General features: G+C 44.3%; 2 protein-coding genes across 5 annotated transcripts; one reads left to right on the forward strand and one right to left on the reverse strand.

The window, feature by feature from the left end:
- The first annotated feature begins 1 nt into the window (after position 1).
- On the forward strand, positions 2-13,618 carry SMIM1 (small integral membrane protein 1 (Vel blood group)). Of its 4 annotated transcripts, none has more exons than XM_039509077.1 (4): positions 2-328; positions 416-493; positions 2,712-2,845; positions 4,070-5,287. In XM_039509077.1, the coding sequence occupies exons 3-4, from the start codon at positions 2,742-2,744 to the stop codon at positions 4,194-4,196; spliced, it is 231 nt and encodes a 76-aa protein (XP_039365011.1). In that variant the 5' UTR covers positions 2-328; positions 416-493; positions 2,712-2,741; the 3' UTR covers positions 4,197-5,287. The 4 variants fall into 4 exon arrangements, 2 of the variants coding, with proteins under 2 accessions (XP_039365011.1, XP_039365010.1); XR_005590369.1 differs by lacking the exon at positions 416-493 and adding an exon at positions 13,256-13,618 and having other exon boundaries at positions 4-328; positions 4,070-4,248; XR_005590370.1 differs by lacking the exon at positions 416-493 and adding an exon at positions 5,970-8,545 and having other exon boundaries at positions 4-328; positions 4,070-4,248.
- Positions 11,807-27,998, reverse strand: LRRC47 (leucine rich repeat containing 47). The gene is made up of 7 exons (XM_039509075.1): positions 27,286-27,998; positions 25,852-26,313; positions 22,527-22,643; positions 17,378-17,493; positions 16,352-16,454; positions 14,925-15,014; positions 11,807-12,759 (listed from the first exon to the last, which is right to left on the reverse strand). The coding sequence occupies exons 1-7, from the start codon at positions 27,940-27,942 to the stop codon at positions 12,517-12,519; spliced, it is 1,788 nt and encodes a 595-aa protein (XP_039365009.1). The 5' UTR covers positions 27,943-27,998; the 3' UTR covers positions 11,807-12,516.
- Positions 27,999-28,000: the final 2 nt, after the last annotated feature.

The raw sequence follows: 28,000 nt of genomic DNA on the forward strand, positions 1-28,000 counted from the left end.
TGCATGCACCTCATTTGCCTTTAGACGGAGTGAGGTTAAAGAATCTGCATGTGGGAACTGTGGAAGTTTTGCCCCAGCAATTTCGCTGGGGAGGTCAGAATGTATGGAGTCAGCCAGCTGTAGCTGGCACCTGTGTTTTTGGCTGAAAGGCACTGAACGATGGACCCCGCCTCCTTCTCCGCTCCTCCTCTAAACTTGGTTTAACACAACAGCACACACAGCTGTTAAAAGCTCACAATCAACCCAGAAAGGAAAGAGCTAAAGGCAAAGGTTATTTTTCACCAAGAAACAGCTCGGAGCGGAGTCAGAGAGGGATTTTGAGCCTCAGGTGAGAGCACGCTGCAGCTTTAAACAGGCTTTGGCAAACTCGCTTTTCTTTTCTGACTTTTTTTCCACTTTTCCATCCTATTTTCAGGGGTAGAATTGCTGAAGCCCAGCTCTGCGCAAACATTAGGAGGAGAGGAGGAGTATAAAATCCAAGCCCACTCCAGTGGTAAACTACTTTTTACTGGTTGGTTTGGGGGAAGTGGAGAGAGGCAATATGACTGCATTTAAAAAATCTCTCAGCCACAAGTAATGTGTCTGCTCTAGCCAACTGGTCAATATGTTGTTTGAATACACTGATCGCTGGAGAGGATAGGAGACCTTTGGATCTGGAAATCATACAGAAGGCAGCTAGGGAGGCACCTGAAAGGAGCAGCTCCTCAACATCCCAAAGTGCAAGGATTCCCATTGGGCTGGGTCCTTCCCTGGGACCCTAAAGGAGAGTAGGCGCCTTGAGCCACCCCTGTACACTGTCAGATTGAAAAATGGGGCCAGATTCCCAGCTGGGCTGCAGCTATAGAGTGCCAGCAAAGCAGCCATATAACCCAGCAAAGTCAGGCAGTGGAATGTCCCCTGATGTGGAGGAATCCTCTTGTGGCACAGAGTGCCTCCTGCCCTGGACAACTCCCCCTTCCCTAGCACAGGAGGTGCAGCCTACCAAAGAGGAGGCTTGGCCAGGACACTGTTGTGTCTGGCTGATAGTCTGGGATAGTCCCATGTGGCCTCTGGAGATGGGTGTAAGTTAGAACAGCCTACAGGCTGCTCTAACCCACTTTCCACCGGCCCCAAGATTGGACAATTGCTAAAGTGGATTAAAGCCACGTTTGCCCCAATCTGATCCGGCACCACACTGTTCAAAAAGGGGCATCTTAAAAATATTTTTAAAATATCCCTCACAATACGCCAGGCTCATGCCAAGTTGCAGATAATAGTAAATGTTTCTAAAGACCTGCAATATGCTACAGAGATATGCACAAAGAGGCATTTAGATTGCAGAGCCAAAACTCTGAAGGGAGCTGCTGGGTCTAATCTCTAACATGGTACGTTAGCAAACACCAGTGCAATTGCTGGCACTAGCAGGCTTAGAATTTAGACCTTAATCAGGGACATTGTTATGTCAGCAAGCCAAGAACGTAAAGTCCCCTATTTACAAAACATAGGCTAGGATCCAAGTGGAAATAATCACAGTTAAAAGGGCAAATTGAAAATACGCCCCAGGCAGCATAATCCCTCCCAGTCCTGCCCCATCTCTGTCCCAGGTCCCCTTTCTTTCCCAGACACCCATCAACTAGCTGCATTTCTAGTTTTCTTTGTGCTGCTTCCCTTTCTTCTAGCCCCCTTCTGCCAGGCACAGCACTGGGTGCTTCGAGCCGAGCTGTGTCTCAGGAGCGGGAGGGCTGGGTCAAAAAGGAGGTGGCAACAAGGGGAGAATTTTAAAATTACTGCAAATTAGCAGTTGTAAAGTATGATCTGTTAAGTGTCGACGGCGTGTTCTCTACAAGACACAAATATGTGGTACTCCCAGTTTGGAAGAGCTTATGACGTGAGAAACAGATAGACAAGCTGCATTGCAGGACCTAGAGTAAGGAGTAACTTTAGACAACTCAGCCTTGGCGAGAGTTTTAGGTAGGCTTCATAAAATAACATTTTACATTTCTGTAGGGGGACCTTTCACCATGAGAATCCCAGTACGCTTCAAAAACCATGGGACATACGTACATCTCCGTACTGAAGTGCAGACACCTTTGGGGGGTGGAAGACAGCAGCTAGGTTACTGCAGTCCTTACTCTGCAGGGAGAAGACTCTTAAGCCTTCCAAAGATTTGTGGGTGTTTGGAATCTGGACCCGAGTCAGATGCATATAAAAGATTGGATGGGGACTCGATGGAGTCTTTCACCCCAGATTGTAGGTTTATTTGCCTGGGTGAATTGGTTTGATAGTCTCAGTCCAATTCCCAGTGAACAGGTGTTTGCACGTCAAAAATTATCATCAGCTCAATTGATTGATGTGTTTGGATCTATAAATGAAATCCCAGGAGTGGTTTCAGAGTCACCCATCCCCTTTTTTTAAGCTTGATCAAAGTTCCCATTCAAAGTCCTGTCAGACTCTTCAGGGGGATTCCGGTTTAATCCGGATTGGAATTGGTACATGGGGCTGTCTCACTGCTTTGTGCCTGTACTTCTCATTATTCTTGACAGCTACTGATCTGGGGTCAGTAAGAGAGAGTGTAACCCCACATGCTCATGCCCGGTGTCACATCATTGACTGTAATTGTCACTTGCATAAGGAATAAAGGAGAACAAACAACAGTTAGGAAACTGCATTAAGTTTTTCCTCTTGTCAAGGCATCAGCTTAACTTGTATTTGCCTTTGCCTCCTTCCTACAGTCTTTTTCCTTCAACCTTTTCCTTGGAAGGATGCAGCCTCAGGACACAGGTGTTCAGTACAGCAGGTGGAACAACAGTAGTCGTGATGAAGTCAGTGTGAACACATCCACTGCCGAGGTGTCAGGATGTAAAAGGTGAGACCCCCGTGGCTCAGCTGTCTGACAGGTGTAGACTCAACAACACACACAGGAAGACCAGCTGTCCAGAACCTATTCCTCTTCCCAAGGTGTTCCTCCTGAGCTATGGAGGATCCCTGCAGGCCCTCCTGCCCTTCTCCTTAGCCTTAGAGAGTCTGTCAACCTTTTATCCTTCTATGCTGGAAATAAAGAAACCCACATGGTTTGACTGCCAATGGTCAGTCAGCAGAGTAGCCCTTCATCCACCACACATGGTCCTACAACCAGACACACTGTTCCCCAGGATCTACCAAGAGCATTTCTGCAAGGCCAACACAGATCACCTTCTGGAAGATAATTGAGTCAGATCTTCCAGGATTGTCTCCGTCTCTCAGTTTAACGAGCAGTGCAGGAACACACAAAGGTTCCAATCGTACAGTGCATTGGATGTCAGTGAGATAGTGCCTTAGTATTGATTGCAGGAATGGGAACCAAATTTGGAATTTTTAAAGCAGAGAAATTGGGCTCTGTTCACAATCTAGCTGAAGTTACAGATACAGCTGGCTGCCATGTTACTATTTTAAAAGCTAAGCTGTCCGTACACAATTCTAAATAATTCCTTTTTTCTAACAAATTGCAAACAGTGACTGAGTGGCTTAGAGCATCGTGATTCTTTCCCCCACTCACCCTCACTCATAGAAAGGAAGAGAAATATGGTCTCTTGCTCTCTCCCCCCGTGTAGACTCCGTAACAACACTATTCACCCTAACATGTTTTACAATAAACTAGAATCACTTCACTTGCCACTAAAACCAACCACCTCTGGCCGGAACACAGCAACGCTACACAACAGTTCAGGGTGTGCAGTGAAAAATATTGTGTTGAACTGAAGCTTCAGAGAAGGTTGAGGGGGACAAAGTTTAATTACTCCAGGTGGAATGTGCCCTGCGTTAGGGCTAAGATTTCTACTCTGAGGAGAGAGACTGTAGAATCTTCAGTGAGACCACAAGCAGTCAGAGCCTGGGTTTTATGTTTCATCCAAGAGATGGCACAGCCCTCACAGCCCCTTTCTGAGGGCAGCTGATCACTACTGAATCACCAGCACCACTTCCGGTACCATCCTGGAGTTCGACAGCAGGTCTCCCAGTCAAATAGCAAGCTGAGTCAGCTCTGCTTAGCCTGTTAATGCAGCCAGGATTTCAGCTGACTACAGCTGTTCTTTATCCGTGTTTATCTCCCCAGAATCTACACGAAGCTGTGCACTGGGAAAATCGGCATTGCGGTTAAAGTGATTGGAGGAAACATCGTCTTTTGGACGGTTTTTGTCATTGGCTACGTGACAGGTTACTACGTGCACAAGTGCAAGTAGAAATAACAGTGAAATTCACCGGCAGGACCCAGGCCTGGATTTCTCTGATGAGGTAATCCCAAACCCCCCTGTCCAGTTCCCACCCCCAATCAGGCAAGTCAGCAAGCATGAGCACACAAAGGGAACCATCAGCGTCAGGATTAGGGAGGTGCACAGAACCAGTGCTAGATGCAGCACTTTTTGCTGCCTATGAGAGAACTGATTGTCCAATCTCAGCTGAAGGCACAACAAAGGCAAAGGAGGAACTAGAAATGGATGTGCTCTCTCTCATGAATCAGCAAAATGTGCTGTTTCCAAAATGTCACTGCTGCCAAAATGCCCTGTATTGCAATGAGAACAGCTTCTTGGTCCTGCGGTTTCCATCCCTACCCCTTATGACACAACCATCAGCAGGGCATCTGGGTACCGGTTTTGCATGGGCATGTTTTCAATGAGCTTCTTAATGGCATCTGCATATCTCCTGGCACATCTGTATGCATGTGAAAACACCTCTGTTCTGTGAGCAAACCCATTACTGGGCACCCAACCCGTTTGTGCACCTGATTAAAGTCTCCTGCATGTGCAATCAAAATTCCTTAGCAGTCACTGGAGCCCTTTGTTGATCACTGGCTTCTATTTGACTATGACTTTTCCAGGAGCAAGGTGCTGCTCCCTTACATGTGGGATCTTTCTCTTTTCAAGCCCTTATTTCTACCCCACACTTTACTAGAGGCTGTTAGTGCCGTGCCTGGATTCACAGGACTTGCTGAACCAACCTTTGAAACTTCTTTATGCTCCATCGGTCACGTCAGCCAGGAAGATTAAAGGCTTTTGCACACAAGCCCTCTACTAACTCTTCAGGAAGGCTGCATGCCAGCTCCCAGTGTAGTTGGGTTCATTATAAACCAGTGTGATGGGAACCTTTATTTTAATCAGCACCTCACTGGCTTCCCCCTGCGAAGGAACCTGGTGCTCTTTGTAATCATGTTAATGCTTCCTTTAGAAAGCTCTCTTCAAGGCCAGGGCTCTCTCACAGCCTGTTTTATAGGATTTTCAAACTGTGCAGCAGGCATCTAAAGTTCTGTATATTTCTGCAACGGAGTCAAATTATTTTAAGCAATAAAAAGCAGATTTAAAGCCAACAGGCTGCCCATGTCTCTGATCAGTGCTGGACTATGTGTCTCAGTGGGAAGGCATATACAGGGGAGACCACTGAAGTGTATGTATCTTGCTGTCTTCGTCTCATTTCCTGTGAGTGCAGCTTCAATAGGAAGTGTCAGGGAAACCTACTCTTGGAGTGGCCTGGGACTGTTCGTTATGTATTTGGGGGTCAACTACTTGAAGGTCAAGGGCTCCCCCAAAAAGAGTCTGGGTGTGATCCAGATTCCAGCTCCACCCCACCCAAGGTGGAAAGATTTGAGCTCAGACCTCTGCTAAACAATCCTGACAAGAATAATTCACCCCATCTGAGAACAGCCCCAATCCCAATCCCAATCCCACTCCCCCAGGCAGGCCCCGCTGGTAGAGCTCATCTAAGATGTGCATTAATGCTTTCCCAGCCGCATGTAGGACTGTTGCCATGCACACACGTGCAGCCTGTCCTGGCCCAGCCAAGCAAAGGGAAGAGATTGATGCAGTTATTTCAGCGATTTAGTACATGAGCATTAGCCAGAGTTATGCAGATTGTTCTCTTCCCACCTGCCCCCGGCTCACGGCTGTTTGCAGACAAAATGGCGGTAGGCCTTTGTTCTTTTCATGTCATTTTCATCAGCATATCCCTCTCTTCTTCCCCAGAAGACAGGGTTCCCTCAGGTACATGCTGCCTTTCCTCTCTTCTTCCCTCATTCCTCACTGGACCACAGCCCATGCAATGGAGCCTTTCGCCAGGATGCTTTTAAGAGCAAAGATGCTGAGACAACCCAGATCTGTGCTGTGGAAGGTCACATAAGGGAGAGGAAAAGCATTTGAGCCACCCTGTGAGCAGTATGTTTGCAGCAGTATCTATTGCTCTGGATGGACAGGCCCAGAATGCATCTGTGGGAGAGAGAGGCCAGCGCCAGAGAAGCCACATTCGATAGCACAAACTGCAAACTAAAGCAGCACAGAGTTTTTTATTTACCAAGGGGTCTGGGGTTTTTTTTAAGTCACTGGTAAAGAATGAAAGCTGGTCAGCAGCCTGGGGGGCAGATCAGGGCAGGAGCTCGGGAGACTTCAGGGTAACAAAAGGCTGAAGCAAGGGAGGATTTTGGGTTTGATATTCATTGTACTAATTTCTCAACTTCCCCTGCTGCTACTACCCACAATTCATGTATTGCCCTGAAATAGCTTCTGCGTCTGCTCACTAGTGTCACTGATCCCTAGGCCACTCGTACGTAGGGCTCAGAATCCTGATGATTGTGGGGCTCTCCGGGAGTTGTGGAGGGTAACGGCTGTTTAATAGGCATATTAAGCTCTCGGAGTGCTTTTCAGCCGTGGATCTCCAAGCAGCTCATTCACAGGACTGCTTATCAGAGGAGTGTGATTCATCCCAGCTGGACTGTCTGGCAATCACTTCAGTGAGGGTAAACACCTGTGGGGTAGGTCTAACTTGGCAGAGTTGCCTCTTCTCCTGTTTACAATGGTATTGCTTAACTTTTCATGAGAGGAGAGATCTTGGCTGTTAAAATAACTTTTCACCAGCTATCTCATGAGCAAAATACATTCCTGACCTAATCACCTGACCAGAATGAAAGAAGCAAGCACAATTAAACCTGTCAGCCAGCAGAAAGCAACAGAGCAGAAAGAATATACAAAAGCTGACATTTCTCCTCTGGCAATAGCCTTTACTAACCTGCCTTAATGCTGGTTTCCTTGTTTGTCCTCAAATGTGGTGGTGCTGCTAGATGGGAGCCGTCTCTTTCCAAACACAGTCTGACACCGTTACTGGGGGCCTGAATCGGTGCTTGTCCAAAGAGCTATCCTGAAGGGGCAGGAGCCTAATGTCCTCTGAGCACAGGCAGCAGCAGTGCCAACTTCCCCACGCTGTGCATCTGACACCCATCAGTCAGGGGTACTTCTGGGTCTGAGCAGAGTTCAGCCTCCACCTCAATTCTGTGCTCCCTCCAACAGACCACAAACAAGGATGCTCACTGGTGCTGGATGCAATGGTAGTTTTGTGATGTGATCACCTGTCCCTCCTGGAACTGGGCTCAGACCCACCCAATTGATTTCACACACAGGCTACCATGTGGTGGTAACTTTGGTTGCTGTTGACCTGGCTGAGATTTGAACCAAGCAATCTAGAGAAAAAAGTTTTCAGTAGAGGAGTGATTGCATTTTAAAACATTGTATGAGAGCACACCAAATCTTTGGTGTTGGAGATCGTTAGGAGATTGATGTGTGGCAAATTGAGCCAGTTTCTTATCTTACACCTACATAAATCCAGAGTAATTCCACTCCAGTATCTAGCTAAGGTATTTATGTGTTGACCCCTGTTGTATCTCATGCCTGACAGTAATGATGTGTGGAAGGAATTATGAAATACAGTTATCACTTAGCACACACTGGTCTCACTGATGTAACTTGTGCCAGTGTCTGACACATTGCTAGAGGCTGAAGCAGTGTTGCAGAGGAGGGAATATCACAGGCCAAGGTTCTGATGCAACCTTAACACTTACCTCTTGGTACAGCATTTGTGGATGTATCTTGATAACTGGTTTATTGCATATTTAGTCCTTTTCCCAAATATTAAAGTAGCACATTCCCAAGGAACAAGATGTACTGCTCAGGCGCTTTATTGCTTAAAAGTCTAATGAGTCAGCAGTTTGGCCAAAGTGGACTCTGATACCCTCATCCCACTTCCCCCACAGCTTCTGAATACTAAGGCTTGTAGTTCTTGTTTGTTTTAGGACACTTGTCAACCTGTTTCCCTGGTCCAGAAACTTGCTGTAACCTTTTAGGAAACACGTCTCCTACATTTCAAACCGATTTAAACAGAAAGAAAAAATCCCATGTGTGCCAGTGAGTGTGTTGCTAATAACGATGGCTGCTGTTGTGACACAGACCATTTTTGGTAATGCCACACGATCCTGCTTAAAGATCATCTTCAACCTTGATTTCCACTTACAGCAAGACATTTCCATCTAGATGCATATTTCTAGTGCACCAATCACTATGGTATGTTGGTCCCATTTCCTGAGCCCACTATGCTATTGTGTTATGTGTTTCATTGTGGATACACTGGGCCATCTGGTACAGATCAGAGTAACTTTACTGACCTGAACAAAGCAATGCTGATTTCCCCCACACAAAGATCATTTCTTATCCTTCCCAAATCCTCCAGGTAGAGCTGAGATGAATTATTTGTAATAAAATAACTGATAACTGAGTCTGCCTCAGCTTCTCTTTGTGAATTGTCTGCAAAGAAATGGTGAAATTTGGTACTTTTGGTATTTGAAATTACTTGTAAACTCTTGGAACTGTACATTATTGAACAGGTGCGGGTAGCTGTTTTCCAACACATTAGTCACATGGTGTTGATTGTGTTCCGATTGGATAATTTATTTAACTGGCATCACTATGTTGCTAGCACCTTGGAGTGGAAAATTCACCAATGGAAAAATCTGCAGGCTGGTCACTCTCACTGTTCAGAGCATGGGTCTGGGGAGGATCTAAGGCTGCAGTATTTTTGCACTGGGAATATAGCTGATTCCCAGCAAAGCTCGCACACCAGTGCACGATGGGGATGGTGGTGTCCTGCTCCAGTGTGGGGCTCCCCAGGGCAAATCAGCTCTGGTTGACCTGCAGAAGCCAGTCCCAGATGTGCCACATGCTGTCAGGGTCCAGCTGCGGGCTGGGCAGATCTGGCTCCCTTGGGACAGCCCTGCTCAGCACTGCCTGGCTCCTTCCCTGGCCGGCAGGTGCAGGCAGTGCCCATGCCCTTCCTTCTGGCCAGGCTCCACTCAGCCCCCACGTGCCCGGGCACCTCCCCTGGCCGGCCGCCCCCACTCCCTGCTGAGCCCTGCAGGCGAGGCTCTGCCATGGGGCACCAGCCCCAGCTGGCTCTAGGAGTCCCCATTGCATAGTAGGGACCTTCCTCCTCTGCTCCTGGGCCAGCCTGCCAGGACAGTCGCGCTTTCACTTACCAGCTGCTCCCATGGCAGAGCTGATCCCACTGCAAGGGGATGGGGTGAGGGCCACAGTTTATAGTGGGGGTGCTGAAAGCCAGCTAATGAAACTGTAAACCACGTGTCTTCAAAAGCAATGTGAAAAAGCGCAATTCCCGCTCACACCACAGCTCCGGGCTTCTGAACAATTGTGAAATGCTGCTAGGTTCATTCTGACAACACCAGCAAACTTTTCACAGCACAACTGGGGTGCTGCAGCACCTGCCATGCCTCTAGTTCCCACGCCCATGTGCCCTGCTCTTTCACTTAGCCGCCAGGCGTGAGGGAATAGCTGCCATGGTCTTAAAGGAAACCACGCACCCAACTGCTGTTAGCCTAGGCTGTGAGAGGCCACAAGCGTCAGCCCTCAGGGCACAGAAAGCCAACAGCAGGAATCCTGGCGCACTTTACAAGTGACCTGCACAAGCTTATTTTCCAAGCAGTAACAGAGCCCTGCAGCAGTGCTTCATTTGTGCCGGGGTGTGCCCAGACTCCTCTAGGCTTGGCCCTTCATATTGCCATCAGTTAGGAAAGTAAAAACATTGTTTGAGCCCTGGCACCTCTTTCACTACCCATTAAGCACCGCCCTCGAGGGGCTGCAACCTCCTGCGGAGCGCGGCTGCCAGGCTGAGCCTGACTCGGAGTACAAGCGCGGGAGAGAGGAAAGAGGGGTAGTCAAACGTCACCCACTGTCACTGCTACTTCGGTTTAGGAATGAAAAGGGCTTTGAGCAGCAGTAAAGTGCATGATCCATTTATGGAATTTTCCATGCCCTGCATTTACTGTTTTAGAAGATGGTATTTTGTGAGGAAGGGGGTGGGTAGGACACCAAATTATCTTCTATAGAAAAACACTACATACCACATTCCCTATATTAAACTAGGCACTTGCCCAGCCACAGAAACAGTTTCTGGAGGGTGGAGGTTAGAGCCCTACATGGATACAAAATTTATATCTGCATCCAATCCACAATCTGCAAAAATGATCCATGGCTATCCACATCCATGGATTTGGCTATAAAATTTGGATCCACATCCATCTGTGATCCGCCAAAATGGTCTGCGGGTATCCATAGACTTGCAGGGCTCTAGTAGAGGTGCTTCTACAGTAAGGAAAAGGCACCAGAACTTGCCTGTATGCACATCTCTTCTCCCCACCCACAGCAATACCTGCAGCTGTGGAAGTGAGCATTTCTGAATTGCAGAAAGTGTTACCTTAAGAACAGGGTAGTTTATAGTAGGGCTTGAGTATGACACAGTAACTCCTCACATATACTATTTATCTGTATTCTCCGTGTATCACTAGTGGTTTGAGTAGTACAGCTGTTCTCGTGTTGGACTGTGATTGGAGCGAGTACTGAGGTCCCTGAACTACAGGTTCAAGAACTAGGAATGGAGAAGACTCTAGTGAGAATAAGCAGAGTTTTGTAAAGCACTGCCCTAGCCGAGGAAGTATTTAATAGTACAATGCAGGAGTTCCTTCATGCTCTAGCAGGAACACTCAAAGCTATTTCAGATGACGTAGACCAATTCTTTGCAAAGCCTCTACTGTATTTTCATGGGGCATATACATGAAAAGAAAAAACTTTTAAGGAAACTGAAGGCAAGTTCAAACTGCTCTGAAAAACCCGCAGAAACCCGTCTTTAACTAGAGGCTGGCTTACTGGAAGGATCTCCTCCACACAGCTGTTTACTACACAGTTGTACCTCTGGCAGGTTACGTGACTTGAACACAACAATGCTAAAGACAACACTGACATCTGATTACAGGCATCCCTACTTTAGTTTTTCCATCTATTATGAAGATCTCTGCAAAATTCAATGTGTTTTATAGAACAGCGAGTGGTTCAACTACGGAGACACAGCCTGTCTCCAGGAGAAAAACAGTTTACATGTCATCCAAGAGTATGGAACCATTAGCATGTAGGCAGTTACTGAGTTAGTAGCTGGAATTAAGACCATCCCCCACACAAAGACTGCAAGGAATTTGTTAGTTTCTCCATTAACATTACCTGGCTGTTCAAAAAAGCTTTTCATTATTTCACCCAGTGCATTCCTGCTAATGAGACATTCCAGCTGGCGAGTCACTCTTCAGCAGCAGCTCTCTCTGTGCTGCAGGGTTAAAGGAGAGTTTGAGTGGTGCACAGCACAAGGGGGATCATCAATGCTTTTGCAAACAATAGACCTCAAACACAGGAGTGTGGGATAAATTCTGAGCAAACTCAACAGGCAGCTAATGTCATGGTTATGGGAAGGTTCAACAGTGGCTGATACTTCAATGTGAATGGATTATAGCTTCAAAATGCAGCATGATAAACACCCCTTGAAGTGGCTTGCTGGTGCTTTGGTGAGCAAGAGAAGCAGCATCATATCTATAGCAATATGTTGGAGTAACTATCATATGAAAGTTTCATTGCTGAAATTTAAAAAAAAAGATTTGGCTGCAGTTAGATTGAAGAGTTTAAAAAAACCACAAGAGGGTACAGGGTTTGCAGTGATTCAGGTTTAGTCCCATATAAATACATTACAAAGTAGAGTTGCATCAAGAAAAAAGACTCAGATGATGATGATAATCACCATTAGCTTTAACTCATCTTTTTATGGTATATTAGACAGCTGATGCACAGGTTTTGCATAATGTCTTTAGTACCAATAGATGGGATATATCCTTGTTGGTCAGTTTTTATGTTATCTATTAATTTACTCATTAAGTCACAAATAGGTTTCCACATTAATTCACACAAACAAACCAAAAAACAGGCTTATAAACAGACTGATTTTTGGGGAGCAGGCAATTTCATAAACTGGTATTTTGCTTCAAAGCTTCTTAGAACAGGTCAATGTTATTTCAACGTCCAAGGTCACCATATCTATATATTACAACTAGATGGGATAAGAATGCTCCTGAGCACAAAATATGTGAAATACTTAGATCCCAAGGTTAGCATTTAAAAACTGATTCACATCTCTAACCAGTTATAACATTGGGACTTTATTAATGAGACAGGAAAGAATGTAGTACTCCTTGCCACAGTTGGATCAAATCATCCAAGTTATGCATCCAAAAGGAGGGCACTTTACATGTTTTCGTAAAGACAGGGGTCTAAATAATTTAATTTTACCATATACAAACTCTGTATTTGTAAAATATGCAACAAAATTCAAAATCAAAGCATTTTACAAGAACCTTGATGGCTGTTAACGAATGATGGTTAAAAGAGACGAGACCAGAGTTAGGTCAGTTTTAGATGGATACAGTACTTTTAAGTTCCCATCCATGTCCACAACACGAACCTGCTCCACCATTAATGGAGAATTCTCTTGCTCTGCATTTTGGCTGGGATTTGAATTCACTGGTTCAGAAGTCATGTCTGATTCACCATCAGACACGGATTCTTCCTCCTTATTCTCTAAAGTGAATTTGTTGAGTTCTGCCATTTTCTGATTAGGAAACAAAAAGGAATCAAAGATTTCAATGTACAGGATAAACGCAGTAGATGGGCTGTGAATTGCTTAAAGAATTTCCAATAAGCAGGCCTGAGCTTTACATACTACTGAGGGACTGATACCATCAATGGAAACCTTCAGTAATCATTTAAGCATTTTTTTTTTTAAAGAAACTTACAGCTCTCTAGATAGAATTCACTAACCTATCTGAAATCCTCCTGCTACCCTTGTCCCCACATTCTACACAAGCAGGTTTACAAATCAGGCTTTGCATCCCAGCCCTTGGATTCTAAATGAAAAGAACCTGCTCCAGTGTCACTATTAAGGACTCTGCTTTCGACATATTTTAAGTTGTCCTCATTCCTGCCCTATATCAACTATGCATGTGTCATTGAACTTGGACTTTAGAACATGGTAATGATAGTTAATTAATGAAGTGTAGGAGGAGCGGAACCAGGGGGGTAAAGCATACATGAGTTTCTCTTTTCAGTGCAGGAGGAAAGCATCCATCAGACACCCTGGACTGCGGGACCTTCACATGAACAAAACTGCAACTCATCACAACAAAGTGTCATCAAAGAGGTTTAAGTGTGGAATCCCCCACTCTTGAAAAATGAGGCAGGCTGTATCTGGCCCGAGAGACCATTCGTGATGACTGGTGAAAGATCTGCTCAATCTGCCAGACTATTCTGGAGACCTGGATGGTGGGAGACTTTGAAGTGAATTGGAAGATAGATCTTGTCAGCCTAACTTCACATTTTTTTGGATGAGATTACAAGTTTGGCTGATAAAGGTAATGTGTTGATGTAATATAATTACACTTCTGTAAGGTGTCTGACTTGGTACCGCATGACATTTTGATTAAAAAAATTGGAATGATATAAAATTACCATAGCACACATTAAATGGATTAAAAACAAGACTAACTGATAAGTCTCAAAATGTAACTGTAAATGGGAAATAGTCATCGAGCAGGTCTGTTTCCAGGAGAGTATTGCAGCGATCAGTAATTGGCCTTAAGCTGTTTAACATTTTTATCAATGACCTGGAAGAAACTGTAAAATCATCACTGATAACATTTGCAGAGGATACAAAATTTGGGGAGTGGTAAACAATGAAGAGGACAGGTCACTGATTCAGAGTGATCTGGACTGCTTGGTAAACTGGGCACAAGCATGATGTGTTTTGACAGAGCTAACTGTAAATGTATTCAGCTAGAAAATCAATGTAGGCCAAACTTGTAGAATGCGAAACTGTATTCTGGGGAGCAGTGACTCTGAAAAAGATTTGGATAATCAACTGAACATGAGCTCCCAGTCTAACTCTGTGGCCAAAAGAGCTAAGGCGATCCTGGGATGCATAAAGAAGGGAATCTTGAGTAGGAGTAAAGAGATGATTTTACCTCTCTACTTGGCAGTGGCGTGACCACTGCAGGAATACTGTGGCCAGTTCTAGGGAGGGTTCAGAGAAGGGCCACAAGAACGATTAAAGGATCGGAAAACATGCCTTCTAGTGACACACACAAAGAACTCAATCTATTTAGCTTAACAAAGAGATGGTTAAGGGGTGAGCTAATTACAGTCTAAGTACTTACATGGGAACAAATATTTAATAATGGGCTCTTCAAGCCAGCAGAAAAAAGTGTAATATGATCCAATGGTGGGAAATTGAAGCTAGACACATTCAGACTGGAAATAAGGTGTACAGTTTTTCCAGTGAGAGTAATTAACCACTGGAACAGCTTGCCAAGGGCTGTGGTAGATTCTCCATCACTGACAATTTTAAAATCAAGACTGGATGTTTTTCTAAAAAGCTCTGCTGTATGGATTATTTTGGAGGAGGTTCTCTGGCCCGTGTTATACAGGTCAGAGTAGGTGATCACAATGGCTCCTTCTAGCCTTGGAGCCTATGAATCTATACAGAGGTGTGCATGTTCAACAGGCAGTAACGCATCTGAAGTCCACTGGCACTTCCTGATTAAGAAGTGGCATAGTCACATGCAAGAAAGTTACCAATAATAAATGTTCACAGTAACATGCAATAAAGACAAAATAAAGGGAGAAATTAAGCTCCATGTACCTCTCTATTCCAACTTGGTTCTCTTATTCAGGGGCACACACAAAGAACAAGCTATAGAGTCAGCTTACTGGAATACTTACTAGAATAAGGGTGTCCATGACATCTTTGCATATCTGGAGGCTGGTGCCGCTTGTCACTTCCAGAAATAGCTCACAAGTGGTTTTTCTAATCTGAAAAGTATTGCAGATGGACTCAGAAAAGGGAAGGTTGAATTGTAATATAATGAAATAGAAACTAGTGCACACAGCTCCATAATCACATTGGTGCATTTGTTTTTCAAAGAATATTTCAGCTTTATTTGAAAAACATCCACGTGCACAAGTAACTACCCGTGAATCTTGCTAACTTCATAAAGGAAGAACTGTATGTTTGCGCCTATCTGGGCAGCTCAATAACCAGCTGTCTCAGGCCGAACCATCGTACCTTTGGAACGGCTTACTACAGAGCATGGTTTCTCAGCCTGTGGGTTGCCATCCAAAGACCAGGTGGCCTGGATTTGTCAAAGGCTGTGTCTGCACTATGAGATAAGGGCATGATGCCCTTGTTTGCAAACACATACTCATGCTAGCTGTATCAATAGCAGTCTACCCCCTACAGCCATGCTGAGTACATATCTACTGGTTTCAGGGGGGTACATTCCCAGCATGGCTTAGCTGAGCCTCTGCTGCCATTACCTGTACTATGATGGCTACACTGTTATTTATACTCCTGCTAGTTTGATGACAGCTAGTACAAGTATATGTACACGATCACGGGAAATCACATCCCTAGCTCATGGTGTAGATGCAGCCAAACAGTTGAGTGGGAGGCATGGTCAGGTCCTGTCTTTGGGCAGATGGGAGGCCCTGGGATGGGGCAGGAAAGGGAGGCTCATCCCACAGCAGCGACTCCTACAGCTCCAGTCCTGCAGGGCTGGCTGGGCTCGTATTACTACCTGCTGCATGGGGTCACAGCACCACTTCTCCATCATGACGACAGGCTGCTGGCCGGGCCCAATGAGAGTGAGTAACCCTATGACCCCAGAGTGGGGAGCCAAGCCCAGCCAGCCCCACAGGACAGGAGCCCTGCTATGATATGCCCAGTGTTCTTGTTTAGTACTTATGACAGTAGCAGGCATTATACAATCTAGATACAAAATAGTTAGTAAGCCAGATTTTTTTTCTCTCCAGTAAAGCTATTCACTGGGTTGCTACAGGTCATCAAGGTTAAGCAGCACTGCTAAATAGCTTAACATAATTTTGACATTCAGCATTACAAATGCATAGTTTGATTTTTTTAAATCTAGCGCTTTTAGTATATAAACTTTAGACCTTAAAAGTTCAGATTCCAAACTCAGTCATGAATTTCAATGGAGACCTAAACATATGGCAAGATCAGGAGTATTTATTCCACAACACCTCTGAGTATCTCCTGACAAGGAGAGGATTGGAGTGATTTCATTTTGAAGCCTGGCCCATTTCCACTATCATTGAGACTCAGATATAAGCGGATTAAAAAACTTTTGTACCTTTGTTCTCTCACTGTTAGTGATTGGTGGGAAAGAAATCACAACACCCTCAGCATCTACTAGACAAGGATAGTTCTCTTTCCCATCCAGTAACTGAAGGTACCTGTCAAGGAAAAAAAGTGAAGATAATGGAAAGAGAACAATCAGGCAATAATAAATAAGACAGTTAGAAGAGTGGGAAAATGGAGGTTATGCGTTTCTGATCCAACACAGAAAAACATAACTACAGCATCATGACATCAGCGACTATACGGCCTGCACTGAAGGTGAGTAATGAAGTAATATCATGAAGCACTTTAAAGTTGAAGTAATATTCCGATTGCCAAAGTGATCAAACATGTTCTTAATGCTTTTATTGTGCCCAGTGCTCAAAATATAGCAACATTTTAGAGCTTCTTTTACTGACGCTTCGAGTTTGTATGTTTAAATTTAAGTCTCATTGCATATTTCTGTACGTGGTGGAGAAAGGTAATCTCCACTTTGTTTACCTGGTCAGTTTCCCCAAAACATGCATGATGATGGACATGTGAGATGATCCCAATACAAATGGGATGGGAAGGGTGTCGCTTTCCTTCAAATTAGATATATGGTCACTTAAAAGTTTCAGCTCCTTACAAGCTGTTCTATTGACAGAATTTTGGACATTTCACATAAGTAAACTAATTGTGCTTACATTTATATTCAGCTCCCCTCCACTTTCCAGCCTCTCAAACATCCACTGTCTTTAGGCACAATTTATATTGTAGTAATGACAATTTCCAAATTAACTCTTGGTATAATAGGAGGCACAACAACCACATTTTTGTAAATCTTTCCCTCCAACCCCTTTTTCCCCTCTCTAGATTTTCAGGAGCTCATGTTGAGTGTATATGCACTGTTACCATTACGTGTCGCCTTTCATAACTAAGCACAGAGGGCAAATCTGATGTTCTTTGCAGTTACGATACTGTGGCTTTTCACATGATCTTAAATTGGCCAAAATGTGTCTGATCAACCTGAAAAAAAGATGTGCATTAATACACTGACTTGTGCAATCCAGAAACATTCTGACGCTTCTTCTGTTTTCTTTGTTCCTCAGCCTCTAACTGCAACTGACGGACAAGATCCTTTGCCTTGATCTCCTTCCGACCCAGTGGCATTACCTGTATCAGAGAGAAAGCAAATACTTAAAAGCTAAGAGTCATTCACTGACGTCAGGACTAGTTCATAAGACCTAAAGGGATAAAAAATGGGGAGATTATAATATTTAACTGAAAGTTCCTCATAACTAATTCTTCTATTTCAATAAAGAGCTTGACCTGAGATACAGATCTTAGAACCATGGTTCGCCAAGGACTTTCCAGTGCTTGGACTATTTTAGAAGAAAAAACTGAATAGTTTTACTATTAACTCTTATGCCCTCTAGGCCTAATTTGTGATGTGTATATCTCAGATTTTACTTTACTATAAAGAGCTGTAGAGCTTAAATCGAGTCTGCAGAGTTTAGAAAACTCCCCCACCCCAATAAGTGCTGCTGAAGTCTCTTCTAGTTGTACTAGGTTTTATCAAGGGTGGCTGCTGTTACATGCTCAAGCAGTGATTATGGTCCCTCACTATTTGATCTGCTCTGCAATCCGCCTTCTCATTGGCGCTGCAAACAGACTGGAGCAACGCAAGACTCAGAGGGAGCAGCAGGATGGAAAACGGGTAGAAAAATCATCATTAAAAAAACAAAAACTTTTTATTTAACTTTACATGTTGCTAATTCTTTGCCTTCTACTTCTCTTTAGTTTAACTGCTTGTAGAACTTCAGATTTTACATAGAGATTTCTTTCCAAGAACCATCACCCTTCAAATGCTCATCTGTGCGGAAAAACGAGTCCAGAGCCTCCTAACATCCTTACTACGAGAACACCCACAAACTCAAACACAAAATGGCTACGCAAATAGCCCATGTTATATTTACAACTAACATCTTCTCTATGCAAAAAAATAAACGGACACAAATCTGACATCAGAAATCATAACACTCAAAAACCAGTAGGAGAACACTTCAACCTCTCTGGCCACTCAGTAACAGATCTGAAGGTGGCAATTTTGCAACAGAAAGACTTTGAAAACAGACTCCAATGAGAAACTGCTGAGCTTGAATTGATTTGCAAATTAGATACCATTAACTCTGGCTTGAATAGAGACTGGGAATGGCCGAGTCATTACACTACTTGAATCTATTTCCTTATGATAACTATCCTTACACCTCTTGTCAACTGTCTGTAATTGACCATCTTGATTATCAATATAAAAGATTTTTCCTGATGATAACAGGTCATCTTAATTAATTAGCCTTTTAGAGCTGGTATGGCATCTTCTCTGTATGTATATATAGACTCTTCTTCTATGTTCCATTCTATGCATCTGATGAAGTGGGCTGTAGCCCATGAAAGATTATGCTCAAATAAATTTGTTAGTCTCTAAGGTGCCACAAGTCCTCCTGTTCTTTTTTCTGATAGATTGTACTTCCACAAGTCAGGAAAGCTGAAATGCTTCAAACAGGCTATACTCCTAAATCACGGTTCAGTCTGAAGTCAGTCAATGGGACTTGCATTCCCATGTCACGCTGGTGATTTTGAAAACTCCACCCAGAGGTACTTACACAGGGGTTTTGGAGCCTAACTTTAGGCTCCTATATTTTAGCCTGTACATATAAAGGCCACAATCATTTTATCATCATATTGAAAATCTAAACTTCTTGTGATTAACACTGAAGCAAGCCATTTAAAATGACAAAGATGATTATTCTACTCAGAGAAAAATATTTAATAACATACAATTTTAGCCCCAGCTGCTGCAAACACTTGATTTTAAGCACAATGAAATCAATGGGGCTATTAGTGAGTGAAGTTATGTACCTACTTAAGTGTTTGCAGGATCAAGACCTTAGTTCTCAATGTGTTATTTTGCCTATAGCAGTTACATAAAACTGAAATAAAATACCCTAACAATAGTGCAATTAAAACAGAACCATCCTCATTTATAACCCAGCACAATTTTTTTTCATCTAAAGTTGCAATGGACAAAATCTAAAATTCATTTCATAAAGCCTCAATGTGATTTAAAACAGTTATTTGTATTTGTTTTAGATCAAGTAATTTAAATTATGACAATGATTTAGATGCCTTTATTTTAATCACTCCATGCTGGAAATACTCCTGCACAGCTGGGAGGAGAAGGTATGAAGGGGAGCTGTGTCCAACTGGGAAAACACACTATGGTTTGTTTCTAATAAGCAAATAACCCCTGCTTCACCACTTTGCCTCCTCCCACCACCTTAAAAAAAAAAAAGGGTTAGTCAATTACTCTCCTGTTGTATTAATGGAATGAGAAAAACACTTTTTTAGGTGTATCTCATAGGCTATTCCCATAGTTTGGTCAGCAATTAATGATAACGGCCAGAAAAAATATAGCACTGGCTCATACTATGAAGAACTACCCCACAATTTGGATTCTGGTACCTTTAGAATCATGATGCTGTGGACAATTGAATTTGAAGATCCAACAAAATCTTTCCCTGGTGACCCAAGGAAATAACTGGACCAAAGTCTCCAGAAGTGAAAGACGTGTTCATTAGCTTGCTGTATTCTGTGACTATCAACACAAAATAACTTGTATTAAACATGTTTACCTGACTCTGCTTGCCAATTGGGCAGTTAGATGTCCACAGTCTAGCATTTGCACCGGCAATTAAGGCCACAAGAGAGGCAATGAAGTTCAGGATTTATCTGTGATCTCTTGGCCAAAGTCCACATGTGCAACATTTTTTCTAATTTCAATTATATATGAAAGACTGGTTCCTGGATTCTACAGCTGGCTGGTATTGTTTGCTGTGAGTTAAATATATTCTGTGGAGTGGGTTCTCAAAGCCTTGTTTGATTAGGGATTACTTTGTGGGCTGCATGGTTTAAATCAGAGATGCTTTGCCATCTTGACTATTAAAAGTAAACAAAGAACCAAAGATTAGCAACATTTCATCAGGAAGTACAGTTAAAAGTGTTTTTGCCTTGGGCAACAGGTAGGTAAGTTTACTATAGCCTGTCAGTTCCTTTGTAGCAAGAGACAAGTACTGGACTTGTTCCAAGTAATTTCTAGCTTCAATGGCCTCAGTCCATAAGAAGGCAACTGTTGGAGGCCTGAGCCTCATCTGTATATGATTAAATGCTTTAGACAAAATGCATTAACTACTAACATTTGCCTGCACTCCTATGGAGCTTGAGAAATGAACAGAAATGCCTTGATGATTGCATTATTAGGGATGGAAACGAAGGCAGTCTGCATCTAAGAGTTCTAGCCAGCCAAAGTGAGGTCATGGGCCATGTTTCAGGACTCTATAGCTTCCGAACCTCAAACTCTCCCCCCGTTCCCCCCCGCCCCCAACCTGGTTTGCAATCACAGCATCTAGAATTAAACAAACTTTAGTGCCCTTGAAAATTTCTTCTGGCTCCCACTGTGCAGATGTGATGATTTAAGAGACCTACTCTTCTCTTCGTGACAACACATTGCCTACTATCAATACCAAGAGATGCACAAACACTGACAGAATTATGTGTGTTCAAAGAGTGCAGCTATTTCTGATAGAATATCCAAGTGTAATACTGAGTTATGTTTTACATTAGCTTCTTTCCAGTGTTTACCTGAGTTTCCTGTCAGGAGGCTAGCTTGCTCATGATTAATAAGAAGGAACCAAGAACTGGAGAGAGAGAGAATCTAGTTTTTAGTACTGCAAATGAACCTGAACACTAGAGTGCGCATCTCTGGTGGAACACAAATTGATGTGGACCAGATTGACTTCTATTCTAAGCATGCAGTGTTACTGTTTGAAATGGCTCATTACAGATGAGTTACTGCAGGAGCACCCAGAGCTTAGTTTTACATCCAAACTCTGGTGAGAACCTGCAGATTCACTAACTGGACACTATACCACCTTGGAGAAGAAACATTACTTTTGGCTCATGTAACAAATATTCTGAGAGAGCTTTTCAAGTGTAGGACCTCGAACATAGCATGGTTTTCTGCTACTTGTTACAATTTTGCCAGACATATTCAGTCCTGAAACTTACTTTCTAACATGAAGTACTACTCTCTGTGATAAAAGCTACCTTTGAAATGACTGGCACAACATCTAATTAATTTGAAAGCAGCAAGCGCATTAACCATCACAAAGACTGGTACAACCATCTTGCTATTATCATACACTGAATGAGGATAACTACGGTATCACAGCAGAAGCCATACTTGGGCAGTCCTGGGAAATGAAGTACACAGCCCTGCTGATTAGACCGTGTGCAGAGAGAAGAAATGAACAATGCTGAGCTACTCAAAATCCACACTACTCAGACTTCCCTGTTTAATTAGATCAACAATGAAGTTAATGAGTTCACTGACTTCTTCTTACAATGGCAAGTCACATAGGGGTTTCCTGAGCAGCATGTTAAAGTAACATTTTGTAGCATGGGTTTAAGTCTCTATCAAGTTTAGCTTAAGAGTGCGGTATACTAATGAGTTGTAAATGATTACATTATCTGGGGATGTGGCAATAGAAACTGCCAGAGAGACAGAATTGGTGAACGAACAGAGCCTGAATTTGGTTCAGCTGATTACCTTATAGACTGCTGCCGATCACTCCCGGTACATTCACGTGAATGAACACCTCCTATGCTGCACAACACTCCAGGTATATCCTAACATTTTATGGACTTCCACTGAACATTAACTTGGCAACAGCTCAACACAGATGAGAGGACCAGCAGTGAAACTGTTAACAGGGAAACACCAAGACCTCTGTCACCCTAAGCAAAGGTGCGTAACATGCAAGATCAAAATGCTCTTTATGGAGAAACACATATTGGACTGCTTTACCAGTATGAATTTTTAAGGTATTCAACTAGTGCTAGGGATTCTATGACTACTAGTAAGTCAGATAATTTGATAAACGTGCACATTCTGAAGGATATTTGAACAGTGAGGAGTTTTCTGAGCCTGATTTAGATAGGGATTGGTACAATGTTGGCACGCTTTCTGAACTTAACCGCCTGGTTCCAGTTAGATTTTCTCATTTCTTTAGCGTGCAAAATTGCATCTTTCCATTTCTGTACCACTCCAAAGTTTGATAAAGCAACAGGAAAAAGGTTATTTATCCTACCTTTAATTCGTTAGGTGGCTGAGCATCGTACAGCAGGGGCCCTTTGATCAGCTGCAGGTCATGTGTGGCAATGGTTGCTGCTGTTCGTTTCTCACAGATGTCATCATGAAGCTTGATCTAACAAAATGTGCAGGACACAGAAATATGACGTTATCAGCCAATGTTCTTCAGCATTCCTGTACCATTACCAACTTCAACCTTACTCTAAGTTGTCTTATTAAACTAGTCCCTTAGTATCCAAACAATTTTTCCCCCTCCATCAATTTAATCTTTTTCCATTTGACAAGCCTTTGCTTCCCCCTCTGTTGGATGGGACTGAAAGCAATAGTTCTCTTTACTTTTTTACAAAACAGAGTAATTCACCATTGTCCACGTGGCACTGGAAAGAATGCTTAATTTCCTGATTATAATTACGCTCTGTAGCACTCCATTTAAATGGACAGATGTTGGTAAACTATTTCAACTGACATACTGAAATTGACAGGGAAAAAAATACTGATTAGTTTTCGTTCCCGCTGACTGTTGCCTCCACCCACCTTGGACCTACAAGGACTGGGTGTCACCATCCCTGTGGCAGTGCAGGAAGCCCTCTGCAGCCCCTGCTCTCACCAACTGGGAGTGCTGGGGGTCTCTGCTCTGCTATACCAGGATGACAGCATTCTTCACCCCTTCCGCCTGCAGGGATCCAATGTCACCAGCCCAGGGAGCCCTCTGCAGCAATGCTGTCACAGCCCCACCCACTCACCAGCCAGGAATATGGAAGCCATCCCTGTGCAGGAATTGTTCAGCAGCAACGTGAGGCCAGGGGCTCTGCCAGGCCAGGCCCACAGTCTTCCCTGCACCTTGCACCCTTGGTCCATTCAGCCATGCAGGGAGTCTCCTGTATTCTCCTACTGTCAGTGCTGCCCTAACCCCAAATCTAACTCCTGCTTAATTTCCAGATACTGTAAAAATTAAGGTTATGTTTATATCGCAAAAAAAAGCCTGACAGCAGCAAGTCTCAAAGTCCATGTCAATGACTTGGGCTCATGCTACAGAACTGTAAATAGCAGCGTAGACATTCCCGTTTGGCTGGAGCCTGGGCTTTGAAACCTAGCAAGGGGGGTGTATCTCAGAGACAGGACTCCAGCCCAAGGAAGAACATTGACACTGCTATTTTTATCCCCATATGCGAGCCCGGGTGAACTCAGACATGCTGTCATGGGTAGGGTTTTTTGCAATTATTTTTTTTTACTCTAAAAAAAATTGTTGAAAGTAGAGAAAAAAAATCAATTTCTGCCAAGCCTAATTATAATGCAGAGACAGAAGAGGAGTTCAGATTGTAATTAGGGAGCAGATAAAATGCTTCTATTTAGACATTTAATATATCAATTACACAGACACAAGAGGAAACTTCCCTCCAGTGTACAACTCTATGGTAGGTCAAATTTTGCCCCGCACTACTTGTTTTTCTTCCAAAATAATCTTCCCCATCCTCCACTCTCTCCTCCCCACCCCTAAATCCCATACTTCTTAACTATACAAGTAAGGAAACTGAGTATTCGAAGATGCTTATTACCACATATGGCAAAGCTAGCAGATCCGTGAAATGAAACAGATCCAATCTCAACAAGGTGTTTTGGGGAAAACACTCCATTGCAGCCTGCAACTTTAAATGCAATTTTTATGCATAATATTTTTAAAGAATGTGCATTTTTAAGCATCAATTACTGTATGGGACCAAAGTTGGGCACTTACTTGAATGAACAAAAAGCACTCTGGATGATCTATCCCACTAATTCATCATTTTCAATTAGGAAACGTATAGCAGAGCACAAGGCTATGGCTACACTTAAACTTCAAAGCGCGCGGCAGCGGCGCTGGCTGGCGCTGCGCGCGCGCGCTGTAGTCAGCGCGCGCCAGCGAGCTGGAACTCTCTCTCCCAGCGCTGTCCCCTCTCCAGCTCCCTGTGGGGGACAGCGCGCTGGGGGCGCCAGCGCTGGCGGCTGGGGCTGATACACTGGGGCTTTGGCGCCGCGCGCTGCAGAGCGCAGTTTGTGTGTTTGTTGCTGCTGCTGCTTGCAGCTGTGCGTATTAAAAAAGCCCTTAGTCTACCAAGGTAGAAAAACTATAGATGCACAGGGACCTGTACATTTGAGAAAAGCTAGCCTCTGCCACCTAGTGGACAAGGTGACTAACATACTAGTTCGGAAATTTTTTCAAACATATTACCTTCAAGTCTGAAAACTAGAGTACAAACATGTGCTATCAGTATGGCTTAATACAGTTTTAAAGCCACATATGGTGTTAAAAATGAGACTGGACAAAGCACTGAGGAACAGTTATAGGAACCTACCAGTTCAGCACCAGAGGAAAACAACACTATGATCTATATCAGTGATACTCAAACGGAGGCTCGTAAGTTGTAAGTGGCTCTTTAGTGTGTCTCCTGTGGTTATTTGCAGCACATATTAAAACACTGAAATTTAATTATTAACCAGTCTAAGTTCTTAACCAATCAGGATGCTTGTATTATGTTATTAACCAACTGTAGTTAATAAAATAATAATATAATCTATATACTATATAGATATTTTCACAGCAATATATAAACTAAATATTTCCTGTCATACTGTTGAAATATGACTATATAGTACGATAGTGAATGAAACAATTAATTCACACTACTGTGGCTCTTTTAGGTAATGTTGATCGCTAATTTGGCTCCTGAACCACTGAGGTCTGAGTATCACGGCCAGAAACAGTCTTTGCTGTCTCTGATTTTAACATGGATTCACATTTATCCTTTGTTCCCAGTACATAATATATATGGCAAAGCTACAAGGGGCTTTTAAACTGGTAGCAGAAATCAGTGTGTTTATGTGGCACCCTCCACAATAGTATCTGAGCTCCTATCACCTTTTTCATAAAGAAAGGTTTGAGTGATCATCTGCAAATTTCAGTTTAGTACAAATTGGGGCAGAAATCTGAAATTAAAGCAAATTGCACATAAAAAATAGCTGCAAGTTGTTTTGTACTGTTATACTGCAGTCAATCTAAGAGTCTCCCAGAATTTAAAAACATCAATGTTCATCATAACAACTGATCAGTTACTTTCTTGGTTGGGAAAAGCTCTCTCTAAACAACTAAACTCATGTACTTACAAGACGCAGTCCTTGAGGTTTATGCTTGTGTGCAATAGCTTCTTTAGTCACTCTATTTTCTCTTTAATGGAGTCTATACCAAAGAACACACTGTTCCCAATTCTGTTAATTTGCAATGGGAGTAAAATGATCACATTGAAAACGGATTCACAAAAGTTCTAATCTAATCCTTCAATAATTACCTGTGCAGAAAGAAATCTCTTCAAGGCATTTCCTTGCTTCAAATTCATTCCCTTCACCACACAGCAAACAATGTATGGCCGAACTTCTTTGATATTTGGACTAACTTTAACTACCACTGGAGCTGGATTTTCTGCAATGTGCAGAATCTTGATCATCAGTTTATTAACCTCTTCCAGCTTGTCCAGTTCCCCATCTCCACTATCCTTCTTCTGGCGTTTATCCCTCTTCTTTTTCTTACTCTCTTCTTTATCAAAGTTATCTGGTTTCCCTTTTCCTTTGCCACCTCCTCGGCCTCCAACCCGCAAGTACTCCAGAATGGATTTTGTCTGGCAGCTATTGACCATTTTCTCCAGCCGCTTGTCTTTCAGTTTGTTTCCTCTGAAGTTGACCTCCTTTAATTTAGGGCAGTCAGCAAGCTCAACAGGGATTTCTGATAACTCATTATTGGAAACATCCAGGATCTGAGGGAGGAAAAGCATTCACAAAGTTAGACTGGCTGCTTCTAAAAGGCTTGGGCCTAGCTCTGCTTTGGTACACTGTTTGCTCAGAAGGCAGCTAGATGCCACATGGTAAGGCATAGCATAAAATGTCTACATGAATAGATTCCATAAGACCAAGTTGAAAATGCTTGAATTTAAATGTTACTCCTCTCCCCAACCCCCCCAAAAAGATCATTTTACCTAACACTAGAGCCAAGATGTGTCATTCTGTCAATGCACCATTACATAGTTCATGAATTCTGCCAGTTCCTCTATACAACACCCATCGCTTTTAGAACTTGTAATTTAGCAGACTCCAATGCGTCAACCTTTTCTCCTGAAGGTCTAATCGCCACCCATGCTGACAACACTCACAAGTCATGCAACATTTGTGACTTTCTTAAAACCCCAGTATCCAGAATCAATGAAGTGAGAAGCTCATCTTCCATTAAAAAGTGTCTAGCCCTCTTGGTTGTGCAGAAAAGCTTGATAACATGAACCAAATACATTCTAAAGGCTAAGGTAATAAGGTAATAATTGGAGATATGCCAATCTCCTAGGAACTGAAGGAAGCCTTCACTAGCAGGACCAACAACTCACAACCCTGGGTTTAGCAGGCCAATGCTCAAACCACTGAGCTATCCCTCCCCCAGCTCAGAAACTAGAAAACAAATAAAATGAAGCCCAAATGTGGTGTTAGTTAAAAATCACAGGGTTTTTTTAAGTGCATAACCTGTGCTATTTGTACACAGGGGTTGGCAAAACAGTCTCTCCCCCTTCCCACAGGGCTCCAGCATCACCCCATTCCAACCTACAGGAAACCACCTGCAATCTCCCATGGGGTCCCAGCCGCTCAACTTCTTCTCCACCCACCATACGAGGGGCCCAACCTCACCTCCCCCGGGGTAGCCCGTCTCTGTGCCCAGCCCCTTCTCCTCACCCTCTCCCCCTGACCTTGAGGGCCGGCAGGTTGGCGATGGCAGAGCCCAGCTCCTGCAGCCCGTTGTCGGCTGCCTCCAGCTGGCTGAGCAGGGGGAGGAGGCCGGAGGCGCCCGGGGGCAGGAGGCCGCCGGGGAGGGCACTCAGGCGGTTCCCGGAGAGCAGCAGGGTCTGGAGCTGGGGGGCGGCCCGGGCCAAGCCCGGCCCCAGCTCCCGGAGCCGGTTCCCGGTGAGGTTCAAGCTCCGCAGCTGGGGGAAGGCGGGGCCCCCCCCAGCAGCGCAGGGCCCGGCCGGGTCCAGGGCTCCCCCCAGCGCCGCGGGCAGCGTCTCCAGCCCGTTCCCGGACAGGTCCAGCACCCGCAGGGCCGGCAGGGGGCCTCCGAGCCCGGGGCCCTCCGGAGCGCCCAGCCCCGCCGGGCCCAGCCCGTTCCCGCGCAGCACCCGCGTGTGCAGGGCCGGCAGCGCCGCCGCCAGCCCCGGGCCCAGCTCCCGCAGCGCCCCGCAGCCGCTCAGCTCCAGCGCCTGCAGCAGCGGCAGGGCCAGGAGCCGCGGGGGCAGCCGGCCGCCCCCCGCCCGGATACGGGCCTCCACCGCCGCGCCGGGGAGAACCAGCTCCCGGCGCCGCTCCCGCTCCGCGGCCTCCAGCTCCGGCCAAGAGGCCGGGTCCGCCATGCTGCCCGCCGACCCCTCACTTCCGGGTCACGGCACTGCTTCCGGGGCGGCGCTGGCC

This window comes from Mauremys reevesii, linkage group 21 (assembly GCF_016161935.1).
Source record: "Mauremys reevesii isolate NIE-2019 linkage group 21, ASM1616193v1, whole genome shotgun sequence".
In the NCBI taxonomy this organism is placed as follows: Eukaryota; Metazoa; Chordata; order Testudines; family Geoemydidae; genus Mauremys; species Mauremys reevesii.